Source organism: Neophocaena asiaeorientalis, unplaced genomic scaffold (assembly GCF_003031525.2).
Source record: "Neophocaena asiaeorientalis asiaeorientalis breed wild unplaced genomic scaffold, Neophocaena_asiaeorientalis_V1.1 scaffold82, whole genome shotgun sequence".
In the NCBI taxonomy this organism is placed as follows: domain Eukaryota; kingdom Metazoa; phylum Chordata; class Mammalia; order Artiodactyla; family Phocoenidae; genus Neophocaena; species Neophocaena asiaeorientalis.
The window spans coordinates 5,187,406-5,208,758 of record NW_020173068.1 but is presented as its reverse complement, the minus strand read 5'-3'; the positions used below and the strand labels follow the sequence as shown (position 1 = coordinate 5,208,758).

At 42.9% G+C, this 21,353-nt stretch overlaps 2 protein-coding genes and 1 pseudogene across 3 annotated transcripts in view; 1 reads left to right on the top strand and 2 right to left on the bottom strand.

The window, feature by feature from the left end:
- Nucleotides 1-3,536, bottom strand: part of BPIFA3 (BPI fold containing family A member 3) — an 11,996-nt gene extending 8,460 nt beyond the window's left edge. Inside the window, exons 1-2 of the mRNA XM_024743233.1 lie at nt 3,503-3,536; nt 3,192-3,330 (exon numbers count right to left, since the gene is read on the bottom strand). Of these exons, the coding sequence (XP_024599001.1) occupies nt 3,192-3,315 (124 nt within the window). The 5' untranslated portion in view covers nt 3,316-3,330; nt 3,503-3,536. The remainder of the gene's footprint in view (nt 1-3,191; nt 3,331-3,502) is intronic.
- On the bottom strand, nt 3,350-21,353 carry BPIFA2 (BPI fold containing family A member 2). The gene is given in 6 exon segments (XM_024743058.1): nt 3,350-3,526; nt 14,140-14,221; nt 16,438-16,590; nt 17,143-17,250; nt 18,369-18,513; nt 21,218-21,353. Coding segments are annotated over 6 exon segments (801 nt in total).
- LOC112398551 (40S ribosomal protein S28 pseudogene) lies at nt 19,451-19,791 on the top strand (annotated as a pseudogene). Its single transcript, XR_003003021.1, has one exon. The product of XR_003003021.1 is annotated as a 40S ribosomal protein S28 pseudogene (transcript).

Below are 21,353 nucleotides of genomic sequence, written 5' to 3'. Positions count from 1 at the left end.
TCTCATTCCCCCAAAGTTTTGATCTAGATGGTTTTGTGGAAGACTTTTACCCAACTTTATGAAAAGGTAATTGTGAAAGAAAATAGAAAAAGAAGACGCAAAATTCATTTTATGAGGCTAGTACAACTTGCTTCAAGAACAGTACAAGGAAAAGATATTACACATCAATTTTATGTATGAAAAATTTGCTAAGATCCTAAATAAATTACTAGCTAACAAATCTAATAGCTAATAGTACATTATAAAAATATTATATTACATTATAAAATATAAATTTTAGTTTGATACATTATAAATACATTAATGTATATTATAAAAATAATACATGATAAAAATAATAAAGTACATTATAAAAATAATATAAAATAGCAGATTATAAATAGATAATTATAGTATGTTATAAAAATATCATATTTATTCTAGAAATGCTAGGATGGGTTCAACATAAGAAAATCTATTAATACAGTTTATCACATTAACAGAGTAGAAGAAAAAGATGGATTAATTTTTAGATGCAGAAAAGCATTTGTTAAGGACCAATACTGATTTATGATTAAGAAAAATTTAGGAAACTAGAAATATAAGGGGACTTTCTTAACATGATAAAAACTATATCCCAAAAACCTACAGAAATATACTAAGTGGAGAATTCTAGATATATTCCCATTCCTATAGGAGGCCTTGGCTATAGTGCAAGATAAGAAAAAGGCACAAGAAGTATAAGGTTTAGAAGAGAAAAGATAAGACTGTCACTATTTGCAGATGACATAATCCTCTAGAAAGAAAATTGAACAAAATAAATAAGACAAATTATTAGAACTAATAAGCGGTCAGTAAGACTTTTGGATAGCAGATTAAGTTTTAAAAATCAACAGCTTTCCTCTCATCTGTACCAGCAATACCAACTAGAAAATATAATAGAAAATTAGGCAATATTTACTGTGGCAACAAAACCCATAAATTCTCTAAGAATCAATTTAACAAAACATACTTAAGACATTTATATAAATTTAAAATTCTGTTAAGGGATCTAAAATATATTCTGAATAAATTGAAAGATATATTACTTTTGTAATTGCCTAACATAATACTGCAAAAATGTCAATTGTCATTAAATTAATAAACAAATTCAGTGAAACCCTAATTAAATTTCCAGAAGATTCTTTCTCTTTTTTAAGGAACTCAACACAGTCTAAGATTCATTTGGAAGAAGAAAGTTCTATCAGATAAAATGGCATTTTACAAAGATGTAGTATTTAAAATATTATGTTTTGGGTACAGAAACAGTTACACAGACACAGAACACAGAACTCAAAAGGGAATCCATGTGTTTGGAAAGTTGACCATTTAGTAGGTGCGTTGAATGGACTCATAAGGAGAGAAGTGAAGCTGAATCTCTAATTTACAGATGTAAACATACATAAAGATAGCCTCCAAATGGATTAAAATCCTCTATGTGAAAAGTGAAACTGTAAAGCTGTTAGAAAAAACAGGCTGGAGACAAGGGCTTAAGACTCATCAGATATAAACCATAAGATGAAATGTTGATGAGTTTGAAAATATTCCTGTTCAATGAAGTGTCTACAAACAAAGTTAATAGGTGACAGTTTGGGAGAGATGTTAGCAATGCTTAGACCTGACAAGGGACTAATGTCAAGAATAAATTAATTAACATCTTCTCAAATCAAAGAGGATTTAAAAAATTGGAAAGCAAATAGAAAAATGGGCAAAAGAACAGGGAATTCAAAGAAGTCAAAATGGCTGACAGAATTAAGACGTGTTGCTCAAACTTCTCACTAATCAAACTAATCTCACTAATCAAGCTAAAACAATTAGATATCACTCAAACACACATCAGACTGGCAAACAATTAGAAAGATGCTGTTATGTACTGAATTGTGCTCCCCCCACCCCAAATCAATATAGTGAAGCCTTAATCTCCAACGTGACTGTATTTGGAGATGGGGCCTTGAGGGAGGAGTTAACGTTGAATCAGGTCATAAGGGTGGGGCCTTAATCCGATGGGACTAGTGTCCTTATAAGAAGAGTAAGAGACACCAGAACATGCTCGCTCACCCTCTGTACACACACAGAGGAAAGACCCTGTGAGGACGCAGTGAGAAGGTGGCCATCTACAAGCCAGGAAGAGAGGTTTCACCAGAAACCAACCCTGTGGGCAACTTGATCTTGAACTTCCAGCCTCCAGAGCTGCGAGAAAATAAATGTCTGTTGTTCAAGCCACCTGGTCTGTGGTGTCTTGCTGTGGCAGCTCAAGGAGGCTGATACCAGTGGATTCTCTCCAGTGTTGAGAAACAAGGGATACAGGTATGCTTGTTTGTTATTGGAATGGGTATAGACCGGCACAGCCATCCTAGAAAGCAATCTGGCAGTCTTTAGTTAAATTCAGTTTGCACCTGCCTTAGAGCCCAGCCATCTCCCTTCAGGGTATATCCCAGGGAAATTCTCCCGTAGGTTCTAAGAAGGACACGTGAGAATGTTCGTTGCTGTGTAGTTTATAATAGTGGGAAGTTAGAGACAACTCAAGTGTTCATCCCTAGGGAAATGGCCAAGTGATGATGAAGTGGATGTATTTCATGGACTTTTCTGTACAAGTCTGAAGCAACAGATGTCAACAGCACGGTGTCCAGTGAAAACAGTAAAAAAAAAAAAAAAAAAGAAATCTATACGGCTTTACCATTTATGTAAATCAAAACACTGTATGTTTTACAAGGATATGGGCATTTAAAAACACATATATTAGGCAATTTCCTGGCTTTCCAGTGGTTAGGACTCTGTGTTTTCACTGCGGGGGCCCAACTTCAATTCTTGATCAGGGAACTAAGATCCCACAAGCTGCGCAGCACCCCCCCAAAAAAGCCAACACCTATATTAAACAAGCTGCAATGCCTGCCAAGGAAGAGGGGAATGGGAGTGAGAATAAGAGGTCGAGAGGAAAATAACATAAAATAAAACACAAGAGGGGTCTTGCCATGGTTCATGATAATGAGGATATGCTAGGAATAGGCATATGATCAACTCAAACTCAATTTTGTGTACTTCAGGTCTAAGAAAAAAGGAAGAGAAGAGGACAAGTGACCAATTCCAGGTCATCTAGCAAGTCAGTGGTGGGGTCAAGTTAATGCTTTCCCTACCCTCCCTGTGACAGTGGGCAGAGCATGGGCTTAGCTTACTTCTCGCCAGACCCGATTTGCTGTCTCTGTGAGTCTTGGCCAGGCCAGGCCAGGGCTGCTTATGGAGTGCCAAGGGCAAGGCCAGTGAGCTGAGGAGGACCAGGAGCCTCCAGAGTGAATGCATCTTGGGTTCTTGGACCTGTGGGTATTAAGCAAGGTCAGATGGTACCCACGTGGATGGCTGCAAGGGTGGCCACCTGGATGGATGGACTTATGGTTTTCTGTAAGAAGACGACACTGAAGTTAGCCCCCAGCATGCTGTGGGGAGGTGCCGTGATGGGCTCTGGCAGCTGCCACTGGGGCTTGCTCACATGGTGAGGGCAGCAGGTGGAACCCTGTGGGGAGGCCAGGGATCCAGACGGAAGTCTTGTTGCTTAGAGACACCCGGTAGACCCCACTGTTGGGTCATCCAGTGGGAAACCTCTCCCAGACCAGCACAAGGTGGATGTTGGTGACTCTTCAGTGAATGAATGAATGAATGAATGGGCAAGGATGGTTAATCTCAGGCTTTCCAATTGGACTAGGACTTTCTTAAGTCCTCTGCAATGCCTATCGCAATGCTTGCTTGTGAGAAATTAAGTGCTGATGATTGTCGAGGGACCGGATGACTGAATACATAAAACAGGATGGCTGGTCTCTGAATCCCCCACTAAATTATATGTTTCTGGAGCGCAGGGTGTGAATTTAATTAATCCTTCTGTGTCCAGTGCCTCCCATGTTTACCACATGGTAGTTACCAGTGATGTTTATTAAGTGATACAAATGAATGAATGAATAATTGGATGGATGGATGGTTTGTGGATAAGATTTACAGGGAGGGGACAGAGAGCCTTGAAGCCAAAGCATTAGGTTCATCTTGTTGCTCTGGGTTGGAGGGTCATTAAGAATTCAGTTCAAATCCCCTCTCCTCACCATCTCAAGACGTGGCATCCCAATCCATCCAGTTGCTCCAGCCACAGCCCTTGGAGTCCCCCTCGACTCACTCCTCTTTCCTCATCTCCCATGACCCATCTGTCAGGAAGTCCTGTCAACACTTCCAGGATCTGACCCCATCTAACCACTCCTCCTCAGCTGCCATCATCTTGGCCTGAGTTATTGCAGGGGTGTCCTACCTGGTGCCCCAGCTTCTTCCCTGGCCCAACTACAATCTCTTTTGCATATGGCTGCCTGAGAAATCATTTTAAGACATAAATCAGACCATGGCACTCCTCTGCTCAAAACCCTCCAAAATTTCCCATCGCACACAGAGCGAAAGCTGAAATCTGTGCAATGCCTCTCAGAGCCTGCAGGGTCTCTGGTGTCCTCTCTGATCTCACCTCCTACCACTCTGTCCCTCCTCGGCTCTCCTGCAGCTGCACAGGCCTTGGAAGTCTGGGCCTGACAATTCAGCTGCCGTGAGCTCTGAGACAAAGGCTCTTTCCCCTTCTTTTCCTCTCCCCCCAAGATGCGGGGGACATGCAGGGTCCTGTGCGAATTCCCCAGAAGCCCCAGGCCATCCTTGGACACTTCACTTCTGGTCTCGTAAATCAAAAGCATTAGTTCAGTGTGATGGATTTCCCGATCTGAGGTCCTCTCTCAGTGTTCATGCCCACCTTGGGAATGTTTGTAGAATATCAGTTACTTTAAATGTACTTTTCTAGTCTTCCTGGTCTTGTGTAACCAGTAGGGATTTTGTTATTTTTTTTGTCAAGAAAATTGGAGAAGAGTGGTCACTGTTGTCCTTGGCTCTTTGGAGAGCTGAACTGGGGGTGGGGGGGTTGTCAGCCCCACCTCATCACAGGCTGTGGTTCTCAGGGCCACTGAGTGTAAAGAAACGATGACGTGTAGGGTGTAGATTTATGGTTCTGGTGCATGACAAGGGAGCAGGAAGCATGGCTCATGGGTGAGCCCCGGATTTGAAGCCAGCTTAAGAGCGTGGGATTCTGAGTCACACAGACCAGGGTGAAAATCCTGGCTTTCTCTCCTGGCAGACTCAGGAGGGAAAGCCAAGATTTGCACCCTGAGTCTGGATAATAGTGTGGGGCTGTAGTGAGACTTAAAGAGAATCATGCATAGCAATGCTCAAAAACCTTGTTGCTATGATTGCTGTCATCGTCACTCTCACCTCTCTGAGCCTCAGCTTCGTTACCTGTAAACCAGGGAAGCTGGTGGAGTGAACGACACCAAGTATGATTAGCCTAGAGATGGTGCCCAGGACACTGAAAGTGTACAACCTGTCAAGGAGCCACCTCTCCTGAGCACATCCGCAAATGAGTGTACGGCTCTTTTGGCCATTCTAGCAGGAATTACAACTGGGGGTGCTGTGATGGTTTTAGTGCCTGGAGGGAGCCTGCAGACGTCCAACCAGATGGTGGGCTTTGCTCTTGCTCATTCAACAAACAAATAAAGTGGGACTTCCCTGGTGGCCCAGTGGTGAAGAATCCGCCTGCCAAGGCAGGGGACACGGGTTCGAGCCCTGGTCTGGGACGATCCTACATGTCGCGGAGCAGCTAAGCCCGTGCGCCATAACTACTGAGGCTGCGGTCTAGAGCCCACGAGCCACAACTACTGAAGCCCGCGCGCCTAGAGCCCGTGCTCCACAACAAGAGAAACCACTGCAGTGAGAAGCCCGCACACCGCAACGAAGACCCCACACAGCCCAAGACGAAAAAAACAAATAAAGCAGCTAAAGACAGTGAGTACTAAGTGTCAGGCACCATGGGCTCTGAGCAGCCAGGCAGGCTCCTCGTCCTCCTGGAGCTCACACGCGTCTGCATCTCTTCCTGCCAGGAGTATGCGGTTATGAAGCATGGCTCTGCTGTGGAGCAGAGGTGGGGGGCGGGGGGAGCTAAGCAAGGGCGCAGTGAGGGGAGACCTGATAGTTGGGGATCGGGGTAAGCAGAGGAAAGACGTCCCTGAGGAGGTAGAGCTTGAGCAGCTATTTAAAAGAAAGGCTATAAGTTAGCTGGGTGTTTTCCAGGCCCTGTCCGCCACTGGTGCTCCCAGAGAGAAGCGCCCTGGAGGGATGCTCTGCTCCTGTGTAAGCAGCTACTTCTCAGGTTGGTGATGCCGATATTTACCTGGTGGCCTCCTTCACTGTGCTAAGCCTGCTCCGTGTGGGATCTCATTGCACCCTCCAGCCATACATGAGGGGACATGAGCCTGAGGGGCTGCCATCCCAGAGTGGTGAGATGCTATTTCCTTTGGGAGAGGCAGATGCTAGACACCCCAAACCTCACCCATTAGCAATCTCCTGTACTATTTCAAAGAACTTACCTTAGAACAAGCTTCTTTACATTTTTGGGAGGCATTTTGAAAATGTGATGAAAACTTGGGTTTGTGATGATAAACATATATGTACCTGGTTTAAAAATGGTGCTCACAGTAGCAGGATTTCTGTGGTCTTCTTAAGGTGTGCCCGCTCACACTGGCTAAAACCCCTGCTCCTCTGGGTAATTGGCTTTCCAGGAGTTTGACTTGGAGGAGCATTCACTTGTCCAGTCAACCAATATCCCCTGTGGGCCCACTATGTGCCAGGCACTGTGCTTGGCTCTGGGCAACAACAGAATCCCTGCTTCTGCAGCAGCTTATGGTCTGGTGAGAGAACGAGAACAATACGTGAAATAATTACAAATTGTATTGAGTGGGGGGAAAGTGAGGTGAAATTGGGAATTGCAGGGAGGCCACTTTAGAAAAGGGTTAGAGAAGGTCTCCAGAGAGGCGACATCTGAGCTGGGCCCAGGAGGAGATGGAGCTGGCCTTGGGTGCAGGTGTAGGAGGGCACACCTGGCAGGTGGAACCGCAGGGAAAGTCCCTGTCTTGGGCAAAGGCTCAGCAGGTTGGAGGAACAAAGGAACTAGGTGTGGATGGGACCGGGGGTGAGAAGTCAGCGGCCATGTGCCCCGAAGAGGCCCTGGCTCACGTCCATGGCTCCAGGGAGGGACACCCAGGGGTGTAAGGAAACAGCCACCTCCCCTGGCAGAACGAGGGCAGTGCAGGCTTTTGTTCATGAGCGTCCTCCCATGGCGATTGGGAGTGGCCACTTCCTCCTCTCCTTGGGCTCTAAGGCAGCTCTAGGTTCCCCAAAGCAGAGGTCCTCACACTCCAGGGGGCAGTACAGTGGGTGACATGCAGATTCCTGCACCTGAATCAGGAGGGTCTGGAATAGCCCGGCTTAGTCCATTCACTGAGAATCACTCGTCTAAAGAACAGGATCTATTATTCATGTATCCCATTCTTTGTAGAAATGTGTACATTTTACAGTCATGGAAGACTAGATACTAGAACTTTAACCCAAAGTCAAATTTCCCTAAAAGTGGGGGTAGGGCCCTTTCTGAGTGGAATATTAGGTTTGACAAAAGATGATGATGATGACTCTTCTGGGTTCTGGGGTGGCCTGGAGAGGGGGACGGGAAAGTGGAAGAGCTTGGGTTTCTGGGAGCATTGTAGTACTTTTGGGGGGAATGGGTGAAGCTTGTAAAATGCAGATTCCTAGGCCACCCCTGAGCAATGAAGTCAGAGTCTTCCTGGAAGTGGGACCTGGGGATAAGCTTCTGCGCAATCTCGCTGTACATGGAGCACGAGGCCCCCTTAGCTGAAATAAGAGTGATGATACTAGTAAACATTTGTTGAGCGCTAACTGTGCTTGAGGGGCAGTCTAAGCGCTTTGCTTGGAATCGCCTATTTAATCCTCCACACAGCCCTCTGAGCTAGGTACCGTTATTATTGGCCTCCCTTTGCAGAGGCACAGAGAGGTTGAGTAAAATCCCTGAAGTCACCCAGCTGGGTGAGGTGGGGCTGGGGCAGGAGCCAGGCAGCCAGGCCCACAGGAGGGACATCAGAGGAGCTGTGACTCATTCCCCATCAACTTCCCCATCCCACACCCCACTCTGCCCCCCAACACCAGCCCACAGCTCCCACAGGCATTGCAAGGAGAGGCAGGAAGAGTAACAAGAGCAGACTCATCGAGCCTGACTGTGGGCCGGCCTCTGCTCTAAGCATTCTTTGTAGGTTCATTAAAGTAATTAATCAGTCCTCCCAATAACCCTCAAGGCTTGCATTGTTACTGCCCCATTTCACAGATGCAAAGCCTGAGACACAGAGAGATGGGGTCACTTGCCCAAGGACCCACACCTGTAAGTGTGGAGGTGTCTGGCTCTAGTAGGCTCTATCTTGTCTCTGGATAAATTCACTCACAGTCCTCGCCCTTTGTCCCAGGCTCTGTGAGCCAGCCTTGTCCAGTGGCATTTCCTCTTGTAATTCTACAGAAGCCGCTAAAGACTCCATAGGACACGCATGGCAAATATCAAAGATTTTCAATGAGCTGGAGTTGATGCTCCAGGGGAGTGAAGACTGCAGGTCTCACCACAACCGTGAACACTCTGGACCACAAGGCGGCAGAAGCTGGCTCCATCCAGCTCAGGGTCCTGCCTAGCAGAGGTGTTCTCAGGAGGAAAGGGGGAAGGCGGGTCATCCACAAGGACCAGCCATTCAGGGCCACAATGTCAGCCTTATATGTCAGCCAGTGGAAAGGAGGGAATTTGCGTGGGTCCTTAACACACACATCAGACTTCACATCCTTGTAAGAAATTAGAAAAAAGTCAACTAAACCCAAAGCAATTAGAAGCAAGGAAGTAATAAAGATCAAAGTAGAAACTAATGAAATAAACATGGAAAAACAATAGAGAAAACCAACAAAATCAAAACCTGTTTCTCTTAGAAGATAAATAAAATTGAAAAAACTCTAGGTAGGGAGATTAGGAAAGAGAGAGAGAAGACACAAATGACCAATATCAGGAATGAGAGGGGTGACAGCATTACAGAATTTACAGGTATTAAAAGGATAATAAGGAAATATTATGAGTAACTTTATGGCAATAAGTTCTATAACTTAGACAAAAGGAACAAATTCCTTGAAAGACACAAACTACCAAAGCTTCTTAAGAAGAAAGAGATGATCTGAAAAGCTCTGTATCTGTTACAGAAATTGGATTTGTAGAAAAATCCTTACCACACAGAAAGATCTAGGCTGATATGGTGTCATCACCAAACACCACATTACACCAAAGCTATTCCAGAAAGTTGAAGAGAAGGGAATACTTATCAAGTTCTTCTGTGAGGCCAGCCTTACCCTACTACCAAAACCAAACTAAGACCAATACAGACCAATCTTCATTATGAACACAGTGACAAACACCCTCAAAATTTCAGTGATTTAAATATGGCAATGTATAAAAAGGATAATACATCATGACTATATGGGGGTTTATCTCAAGAATGAAAAGTTGGTTTAGCATTTGAAAATTATCATATTAACAAACTAAAAAAAATTGCTCTATCATCTCAATAGATGCAGAAAAAGCATTTGATAGATCTCCAACATCTAACTTTGATTAAAAAGTTTCATCAAGCTAGGAATAGAAGGGAGCTTCCTCAACCTGATAAAGGGCATCTACACAAAACCTACAACTAACATCATAGTTAATAGTAAAAGACTGAATGTTTGCCCTCTAGTTTCAGGAGCAAGACAAGGATGTCTGCTCTCACTTCTATTCAACATTGTTCTGGAGGTTCTACCTAGATAAGAAAAGGAAATTAAAATCTGGATTGGAAAGACAGACATAAACTATCTTCATTCACAGATGATATGACCATCTACACAGAAAGTTTGATGAACTCTACAAAAATGTTACTAGAGCTAACATGTGAGTTTAGCAAAATTACAGGATACAAGATCGAGAAACAAAGTCAATTATATTTCTATATACTAGCCATGAACAATTGGAATTAAAACAATGCCATATTGATAACATAAAAAATATTAAATACTTTGGAATAATGTGACAAAGGATGTATAAGATCTGTACACTGAAAACTACAAAATATTGCCGAGAGGAATTTTTAAAGATATAAATAAATGGAGAGATATATTCTGTTGGAAGACTCAATATTGTTAAGAAGTCTTTTCTCCTCCAAATTGATCTATAGACTCAATGAAATACAAATAAAAATCCCTGCAAGATTTTGTAGAAATTGATACGGTGATTCTTAAAATTCGCATGGAAATGTTAAGGACTTAGAATAGCTAAAATAACTGTGAAACAAAACAAAGCAAAACCAAAGCAAAGTTGTAAATTCCGCGCATTTGTGATAGGAAGCATTTGTGATAGGAAATAGTAACATGTGGGGCCTTTGTCAAGCCCCAGTAGAAAAATCACGGCACATACCCCTTGGAGTTCTAGAACAAAGCCATGCCATCTGCTGCAGAGAACTATACATCATTTGGAAAATAGCACCTAGCTTGATACCAGCACCTGGTAGGTAGACAGTTGTGTCTGACCATGGCTATCAAATAACCATGAGGCCAGAACTACTTCTCATGAGTTGGGTACAGCCAGACCCAGAAAATAAGCCCAAAAGTCAGGTGGGCCCAGGAGCAACCCAGCATACATTGGAAATGTCATATCCAGGATTAGGCCTGAGCAGTTCAGAGGGCACAAATAAGGTGCACAAGCAGGTGGCCCAGACGCCATGTCATCCTTCACTGTTGCACTGACACCTCTTCCTCAACTAACTTCTATGGCCTCATGGAGGTTTCCTCTGACCAGCCGACAGAGGAGAAAAAGTCTGGAATTTGATTCATGGATGGATCAGCTTGGTATGCTGGTATAAGAGGAAAATGGTCTGCTGCGGCACTACAGCTCCTCTCGTGAGGGGCCCAAAAAGGGGACCACATCATCTCTCTGGGCAGAGCTTTGGGTAGCGCGCCTGTCATCTACTCTGTGCAGAGAGAGAAGTGGCCTGAGGTGAGGCTAGACATGGGCTTGTGGGCAGTGACGAAGGGCTCCTTGGTCGAAAGGACTGGAAGGAACAATATTGGATGATCAGGGATATTGGATGGGTCTGGGGAAAAGGCACATGCATGGACAATGTGAGTGAATACTGCTATAAATGGAATTTTTGTGTCCCCCTGAAATTCATATGTTGAAACCTAACCCTCAGTGTGATGGCATTTGGACGTGGGGCCTTTGGGAGTTGATTAGATCATGAAGTTTGCAGGACGAGTGCCCTTATAAAGGAGACCCCAGAGCAAAATATGGCCATCCATGAACCAGGAAGCGAACCCTCAGCAGACACTGAATCTGCTGTTTCCTTGATCTCGGGCTTCCCAGTCTGCAGAACTGTGAGAAATAAATTTCTGTTATTTACAAGCCACCCAGTCTATGGTACCTTGTTATAGTGGCCCGAATGGACTGAGACATATACAAAGGGTATGAATCTTTTTTTTTAGCATCTTTATTGGAATATAGTTGCTTTACAGTGTTGGGTTAGTTTCTGCTGTACAACAAAGTGAATCAGCTATATGCATACGTATATCCTCATATCCACTCCCTCTTGTGTCTCCCTCCCACCCTCCTTATCCCACCCCTCTAGGTGGTCGCAAAGCACCGAGCTGATCTCCCTGTGCTATGCAGCTGCTTCCCACTAGCTATCTATTTTACATTTGGTAGTGTATGTATGTCAATGTTACTCTCTCACTTCGTCCCAGCTTACCCTTCCCCCTCCCTGTGTCCTCAAGTCCATTCTCCACGTCTGTGTCTTTATTCCTGTCCTATCCCTAGGTTCATTAGAACCTTTTTTTTTTTTTAGATTCCATATATATGTGTTAGCGTACAGCATTGGTTTTTCTCTTTCTGACTTACTTCACTCTCTATGACAGACTCTAGGCCCATCCACCTCACTACAAATAACTCAATTTCGTTTCTTTTTATGGCTGAGTAATATTCCATTGTATATATGTGCCACATCTTCTTTATCCATTCATCTGTTGATGGAAACTTAGGTTGCTTCCATGTCCTGGCTATTGGAAATAGTGCTGCAGTGAACACTGTGGTACATGACTCTTTTTGAGTACCACACTGTTATGGTTTTCTCAGGGTTTACGCCCAGTAGTGGGATTGCTGGGTCATGTGGTAGATCTACTTTTAGTTAGTTTTTGTTTTGTTTTGTTTTGTTTTGTTTTGTTTTGGCTGTACACGGGCCTCTCACTGTTGTGGCCCCTCCCGCTGCGGAGCACAGGCTCCAGACGCGCAGGCCCAGCAGCCATGGCCCATGGGCCCAGCTGCTCCGCGGCATGTGGGATCCTCCCGGACCAGGGCACGAACCTGCATCCCCTGCATTGGCAGGCGGACCCTCAACAACTGCGCCACCAGGGAAGCCCTATTTTTAGTTTTTTAAGGAAACTCCATAGTGGCTGTATTAATTTACATTCCCACCAACAGTGCGAGAGGGTTCCCTTTTCTCCGCACCCTCTCCAGCATTTATTGTTTGTAGATTTTTTGATGATGGCCATTCTGACTGGTGTGAGGTGATACCTCACTGTAGTTTTGATTTGCATTTCTTTAATGATTAGTGATGTCAAGCATCCTTGCATGTGTTTGTTGGCCATCTGTGTATCTTCTTTGGAGAAATGTCTATTTAGGTCTTCTGCCCATTTTTGGATTGGGTTGTTTGTTTTTTTGGTATTGAGCTGCATGAGCTGCTTGTATATTTTGGAGGTTAATCCTTTGTCAATTGCTTTATTTGTAAATATTTTCTCCCATGCTGAGGGTTGTCTTTTTGTCTTGTTTATGGTTTCCTTTGCTGTGCAAAAGCTTTTAAGTTTCATTAGGTCCTATTTATTTATTTATATATTTTTTAACATCTTTATTGGGGTATAATTGCTTTACAATGGTGTGTTAGTTTCTGCTTTCCATTTCTCTAGGAGGTGGGTCAAAAAGGATCTTGCTGTGATTTATGTCATAGAGCGTTATGCCTATGTTTTCCTCTAAGAGTTTGATAGTGTCTGACCTTACATTTAGGTCTTTAATCCATTTTGAGTTTATTTTTGTGTATGGTGTTAGGAAGTGTTCTAATTTCATTGTTTTACATGTAGCTGTCCAGTTTTCCCAGCACCACTTATTGAAGAGGTTGTCTTTTCTCCATTGTATACTCTTGCCTCCTTTATCAAAGGTAAGGTGACCATATGTGCGTGGGCTTTCTATCCTGTTCCATTGATCTATATTTCTGTTTTTGTGCCAGTACCATACTGTCTTAATTATTGTAGCTTTGTAGTATAGTCTTAAGTCCAGGAGTCTGATTCCTCCAGCTCTGTTTTCCTTTCTCAAGATTACTTTGGCTATTTGGGGTCTTTTGTGTTTCCATACAAATTGTGCAATTTTTTGTTCTAGTTCTGTGAAAAATGCCATTGGTAGTTTGATAGGGACTGCATTGAACCTGTATATTGCTTTGGGTAGTATAGTCATTTTCACAATGTTGATTCTTCTAATCCAAGAACATGGTATATCTCACCATTTGTTTGTATCATCTTTAATTTCTTTCGTCAGTGTCTTATAGTTTTCTGCATACAGGTCTTTTGTCTCCTTAGGTAGGTTTATTCCTAGGTATTTTATTCTTTTTGTTGCAATGGTAAATGGGAGTGTTTCCTTAATTTCTCTTTCAGATTTTTCATCATTAGTTTATAGGAATACAAGAGATTTCTGTGCATTAATTTTGTATCCTGCTACTCTACCAAATTCATTGATTAGCTCTAATAGTTTTCTGGTAGCATCTTTAAGATTCTCTATGTATAACATCATGTCATCTGCAAACAGTGACAGTTTTACTTCTTCTGTGCTTATTTTTAAATTATATGATGTGATATTAATTTCTATTTATGATAGTGATATAAAGTTTCCTTTTAAAAATAAATGTATTTCAATAAATTTAAGTAAAATTGTGTTGATTAAAGAAAATATTAGCTAGAAGGCCTACTGGCAGTACATGGGTATGGCAAATGGTTCAAATGTGGGACCCAGTGATTTCAGCTAATGTCAGGCCCCTGCTCCCCTCCTCCCGCTGCCAGGCCAGGGAATGTCACACCTATCCTCCAGCAGGCCTGGCTCTGGGCCCGCAGGAGTTGGAGACTCACCTCTTACTGCACCACAAGGGACACTGTCTTTCTCATGAGTTTGACCACAGTGTTCATGGCTTCATTGACCAGTCCAACGGGGCTGGAAAAGGGAGGAAACTGATAAAACTCAGTGAGGTTGGCAGAGCAGCCAAGCAGGAGAAGTGGGAAGAGGGTGGAAGATGGTGGAGCACGTTGAAGTCAGGTGACTTGAGTCTCTATCCAGGGGTATCATCACTTAGAACCCCATGTCTGACCAGCAGCTCACCCCAATACCCCATGAGTCTCATCACAGCCCTGAGACCTTATCCATTCATCCATCCATCCATTCATCTATCCATCCATCCATCTATCCATCTATCCATTCATTCATTCATTCAACACATATTTATAGAGCACCAACTATGTGCCAGAAACCAAGCGAGACTGGGGACACAGGGATGAGCAAAGCACAAGCACCTCCTAAACTGGTACCTAAATAGTATATTAAACAAGTTTGGCTAAGTCTGGCTCCTTCCCACTTGCAGCTCTCAGCATAACTGTCACCTCCTCAGAGCAGCCCTCCGTGACTGCTTGTCTAAGGGAGGGCTTTGTATCATAGTGCCCTGTTAAGTGTGCTGCTCTGCCCAGGGATCATTGCAATGTGACACTTTCCTTGTGGGCTCTTTATTAGTGTACTGAATGCTCATCTGTCTGCCTTTCCCTCCAGAGAATAAGCTCCATGAGAAAAGTTCCTTGTCTGCTGTCACCAGTACATTCTCCAGAGCTCAGAATGGTGGCTGCCTGGTACGTAGCAGATGTGTAATACATTTTTGGCTAAAGGAATAAATGAAGTAAACATACAATTAAATATATAATGAAAACTTGTGACGAGAACTCAGAAGGGCAAGAGTAGATTCTTATAAGAGAGAATAGGAGAAACTTTGTTTTAGACCCTGAAGAATGAGACGTACATTGAGATGGCTTGGGGGAAAAGGTGTTCTATGTAGCCAGAGCAGCCCGTGCACAGGTTTTGAGGTGGAAAGAAGTTTGTCTGAGGCACAGAGCAAAAGCTAGCATGTCCAGGGCAGAGTGGGCAAAGGGGAGAGCACAGGGACATGAGGGTCGATCCAGACCAAGCAGTGCCTAGATGGCCCTGAGGAGGGCTTGGGATTCCACCCAAAGTGGAGAGAAAAGCCCTTAGAGAATTTGGAGCAGCAGAGTGGAATGCCATTTTACAGCTATGGACACTGGGACCCAGAGGGCAGGATGAATTCCCTGGGACTATGGGCAAGGGTATCCACCAGGGCTCAGGCATTTGGACTTACATCTCAGTCTTTCCAAGCAATAATAGGATGTGGAGACTTTCTTTGGTTTTGGGGGGTCTTTAGGCAACCTGTGATCAGATTCCTTGTTGGGGTAGGATGGATTGACTTCCGCTCATGGCTCAGCCTTGTTCCCTGCCAGAGGCAACCTTCCCCTTTCCCCCTGAAGGCAACCTTCAGTTCCAGACCACTTTTCCTCTCTCAGCCATGACCAGAGTCAGCCTTTCTCCCTCCACCCTCTTCCTTGGGCTACACATGCTCTTTCAAGCACACAGTTTAAGATGTAGATTTTGTGGGTTACCAGAGATCAGTGATTTAAATGGAGAGGATTATGTTTTCAAGATCTCATTTTGGGAATTTTCCAGTGGGTTGAGGATGATTTGGGGGAATCTGAGATTAGAGCCCATGGTAGGTATTTACTCCTCTTTCTCCCTCCTAACTGGAGGCAAGAAGGTAAACACAGTTTATCATTATTATTGTTAATTATTAAGGGACATTATATAATAACAAAAGGGTCAGTTTTTCAAGAAGATATAGCAATGCTAGATGTGCACGCACCTAACAACAGAGCTTCAAAAAGTATAAAAAGTATAAAGCAAAAACGGATAAAGCCGAAAGGGGAAATAGGCAAATTCACAGTTATGCTTGGAGAGGTCAACACTCGTGTCTCAGTAATGGGAAGAACAAAGAGGCAGAAAGTCAGCATGGGTATTATTATTACTGAGGGCTCAGTATGTGCCAGGCTGAATGCTAAACACTTGCATTTTCTCATTTGGTCAGCACAGTACCTATGAATTAGGTATTATCATCGTCCTCAGTTTACAGATGTGAAAACTGAAGCTTAGAGAGGCTAAATTGGTTACAAAGTCACGAGTTAGTGGCAAAGCAAATTTGACACAAGAGTCTGAACTCCTTTTCACCATACTATGCTCCCTCCCAGGTACAGGAATAAGGTTGAAATTAGGGGTCCCAACTCCTCTGGGAGCCCTGCTCTGCTGAGATGGGTGGGCCTGACTTGTCCGGTAAGGTGAGTGAGATGTTGGCTGGGTCGTTTGTGCATTATTCCACGATCACTGTGGAGACACCAGTCTTGGCATCAGTTTCAATGCTGACACTAGTCTGGAGGTCCAAGTTGAGGCCCAGGTCGACAAGCTCACCCAACAGAGGCCTGCAGGAAATGAGATTCACAGTGAACAGAGGTCTAGAAGTCCATTCACATTGCCCACTTGAGTTCATCCATCTACGGGTGGACATTATATGGGATGTCTATGGATAATGTCAATATGGTTTATTTTCTTTATGGAATCTACTTTTTTACATTAGGAGTTTATTCACCTGGCCACATGGGTTTGGTTCATGTGATATTTCTATACAGTATCACACTGATAATTAAAATAAAAATAATAGTTAACATTTATTGAGCACAAATTCTGTGTCAGGTGTTTCAAAAAAACTATTTTACATGGATTGATCCTTTGAATCATTACACCAATACCATGAGGGAAAAGTATTATTATTGGTACTGGTACCTGGTATAGAAAAGTTAAGTAACTATCCCAAGACCTCACAGGTAATGAATGATGAAGTCATAGTGCAGTTAATTTATAAAGACTCTTCTACACATCCTCATTTTCCTGTCTCTGTATCTGATTCCAGATTGGAGATCCATTGGCCATGCCGCACTGCCTCTCCCAAACCTCAGATTCTAATGCCTACTCATAGGGTCAGGGTGACGTTAGTGGTGATGGGGATACTCAGGCTAGCGCCTTTGCCATCAAGAGTCACTTCGAATTTGATATCCAGGATGTGGACGTTACTGATTTTCAACCTGTGCAAAAACCACAGTTCACCCTTGTCACTCCTCATGACAGCCATTGCTGGGCATATGAACCTCACTGACCTTGCCTGATTTGGTCTTCCTGAGAGCCCTGTTCAGAGGTTTGAATCTCTCCATTGGATGGCGTGGCATACTGAGATTCAGACACATGTGGTTTCCCCCAAGACTCCAAGGGTAAATATGTGCCAGAGCCAGAATTTTTTTTTAATTGAAGTATAGTTGCTTTACAATGTTGTCTTAGTTTCATGTGTACTGCAAAGTGATTCAGATATAGATACAGAGATAGATAGAGGTAGATAGAGATATATATTTTATTTCAGATTCTTTCCCCTTATAGGTAATTACAAAATATTGAGTATAGTTCCCTATGCTATGCAGTAGGTGCTTGTGGGTTATCTATTTTATATATAGTAGTGTGTATATGTTAATCCCAAATTCCTAATTTATCCCCCCACAGCGCTTTCCCCTTTGGTAACCATAAGTTTGTTTTCGAGGTCGGTGAGTCTGTTTCTGTTTTGTAAATAAGTTCATTTCTGTCATATTTTAGATTCCACATATTAGTGATATCACATGACATTTGCCTTTCTCTGACTTACTTCACTTAGTATGTTCATCTCTAGGTCCATCCACGTTGCTGCAAGTGGCATTATTTCATTCTCTTTTATGTACAGTCAGAATTTGAACCCAGAACTGGTGGACTCCAGAACTTCATGTGTGGAGCCACCTATGTATTGTGAATTCTGGTTTCCTCTCTCCTGACGGCATTCAGACTATATATACTCAGCTATTTTCAGAGAAGACAAGTCTTATTCCTTGGAAAAGTGGCTTTAGGCACCAGCAAACAGGTAGAGGTAAGGGTAGAGAAGCTTCATCCTGACCCTGAAATCACAGAATGAGAAAGCCCAAACCCATGAGATGCCCAGATAGGTCCTGCAGCCCTGCCTGTAATTTACCCAAACTCTGGTAGAGCTGGCCTCAGATGACTTCCGCTCTGCAGGGACACACAAGGTTTATTCACCTTTCTGTCTTTGACCTTAATCTTACGTCCCCTAAAGATATGTATTCTCTTTTCCTGGAACAAAGATTTCTACCATGAAGCAGTGACTCACCCCATAACCTTTTCCACTACTTGAAAAATTTTAGAAAGGACTTTGTCCAACAAGTTCTCAGCTTCCTGGATCTTCTGCTGGGCCTCCTGCCAAGATGTGGATTCCTGGAGCGCCTCCAAGTCAGCCTTCAATTTCTGAAGGATAGCTGTAGAAACAATCTCCATTTAGTGTGATACACAACTTATGAAGCAGCTACTATGCACCAGATACTAAATGAGACCATTTGCCCATGTTATTTCATTTAATCTTTATAACAACCCCATAAAGTAGATATTATTATTGTCTGCACTTTCAGATGAGGAAATAAAGGATCAAAAGGTTAAGAAATGGGCCTAAGGTCACACAGCTACAGAGACCTTGTTCCTTCCATGCTGCCTTCACACTAAGATATACTCATCATTCGTCAACAAAGCAATCGATCCAGTGACCAGGCAATAGATATTGATTGCACATCAGCTTCTAGTAGTGAAGCTCTAATGAGATGCTCACACAAACAAAATAAACTTAGAATAAACTAAGAAATGGAAAATCTAGAATCGAGGAAAATATATGGCTCCAACTCATGAAAGTGGCAAATAGGAGTCCCTGGATGACAGCTTCGCAGCAGGCCTAGAAAGCAATAATTCATACAGGAGCAGGAGGACAGAGTGTCCTAAAGGGGGATCTTCAGGGAAAAGAGGGATTTGATAGAGCAAATGGCATGGCAGAAGTAGGATGGCACATTTGAAAAGAAAATAATTCAAATAAGAAACAACAAGGCAACAACTCGCTCAAGGAGAAAAAAAAGGCTACAAGACAAGATATGTAATCATAGTACAGCAACATGGCTCTGCAATGGACAGTATCTATCTACCTAGTTATAATGACGCAAACAGAGATGGAAACTACATCTGGTCCTGTAACTAACTAGGTGACCTTGATCCAGACACTTCTGTTTCTGAGCTCAGTTTTATCGGCAATGAAATTGGAGAGTGGATCCCTTCTGTATCTTTGAATGTTGCCTAAGCCCTGGCAAGGTTTGAAAGGCAGTCATGTACAGAAGTTAGTTTCTCCTATAAAGAATGTTTGTCACTCTCCTCGCCGCCCGATCAGCTGCCGTACCTCCATCATGGATACGAGTCGTGTGCAGCCCATCAAGCTTGCCAGGGTCACCAAGGTGCTGGGCAGGACCGGTTCGCAGGGACAGTGCGCGCAGGTGCGCGTAGAATTCATGGACGCCACGAGCCGTTCCATCATCCGAAACGTGAAAGGCCCCGTGCGCGAGGGCGACGTGCTCACCCTGTTGGAGTCAGAGCGAGAGGCTCGGAGGCTGCGCTGAACTTGGGACTGGGTCCTGGATGTCTGGGTCGACTACCTGGCCCACGAGGATGATTTGCTGTTAATAAAGCGTTTATATTCTGTGTAAAAAAAAAAAAAAAAAAAAGAATGTTTGTCAGTGTGCTGTTAATGTTTCCAGAAAATGGAAAGCAGGCCAAGTTCTTTTAAGAAATCATAATTATAAGGAGATATATTTAAGTAGAAAGGTAGGTAGTTTTAAAGCTACCTAAGCTAAGTAGGGCTCAATTTCCAATCAGTTAATACAAATTACTAAGCTAATTGAATGACCCAACAGAAGAATATGCTAAAAATATAAATAAAATATTTGAGTTAAAATATGTAGATTCTTTCGTAATTAGAGAAATGGTAAGTGAAATGAATTATAACCTTTCATCTGTGAGACTGGCAAAATATTTAAGTTTTCCATACCAGTGCTGTCAAGGGAGTAGAAAAAAAGACTATTGGAGAAAATGTTAACATAGGGGATTATTTGTCAATATCCAATATAATTGAAAATGTGCATACCTTTTGAACTTTTGAAATGTCACTTTTAGGAATTTATCCTATGCATGTATTAGAAAATTTACCGTGATATAATATGTAAAGTTTTATCTATTTAAGCATTGCTTGTTTCTAGAAAAATTAAAAATGAATGAACCAGGAACCAAATCACCACCTCTCTCAGGAAACCACCCATAAAGAGCAGCGCCTAAGGAAGAAAAAAGGAGTGATCAGAAGAGCCTGGGGGCAGGACGGGAGTGGGGATGCGGACCTGCTGGAGGGTGGGCTTGGGGATGTGGGGTATGCGGGAGGGAGGAGATATGGGGACACGTGTATATGTGTGGCTGATTCACTTTGTTGTGGACCAGAGGCTGGCATGCCGTTGTGGGGCAATTGTGCTCCAATGGAGATGTTAAAAAAAAAAAGAAGAAGAAAGAACCAACAAATCACAGTGAAAATGAAAACAGCAGGAAAAGTATTTGTCTCAAATGTTAGAGCAATGGATTATTATGTATAATATATAAAAAGTTTACCCTAATATATAAAAATATTATAAATGCCCCCTTTATGGCAAATGAAATAAACAACAAAATGTAGATAGTAAGCAAACAGCGGAAAATGTTCAGGCTACAGCAAACTTCAAATTGAACAACAAAGTATATTTTTATATCAATTAACTTGGCATAGAAGATATAATAATAGTACCATTGTTTAAAGTGAAATTGATGAATACCTTTGACAGTGGATACAAAGTAGGAACATGGCAGTATGTATTGAGAGTCATTAAAGTGTTCATACCCTTTGACCCAGCAAAAAAAATAATAATAATAATTTACCCTAGATATACAAAATTGTGAGAATGGGTAACATTTTTTACCACTTAAATGACTTCTTTTAAATGAATAGATTGTACACTTTTAAAAAAAGAGCAGCCCCTGGTGGCAGCCTTTGGTAATACAGGCATAGTGTTTAGGAGGCAAGCTCCTAGTTGCCACTGATCATCCCTCTTGCTGACTCACGTCCAAGTGTACTGTCAACGGTCTCAAGTCCTTTATCGAGAACAGGTTTCAGCTTGCTCACAACATCATTGCCGAGATCCTCAAGAAGAGATGCTGAGGTCCCAGTGAGCAGGCCACACAAGAGAATAAGTTTCCAAAGCTGAAACAT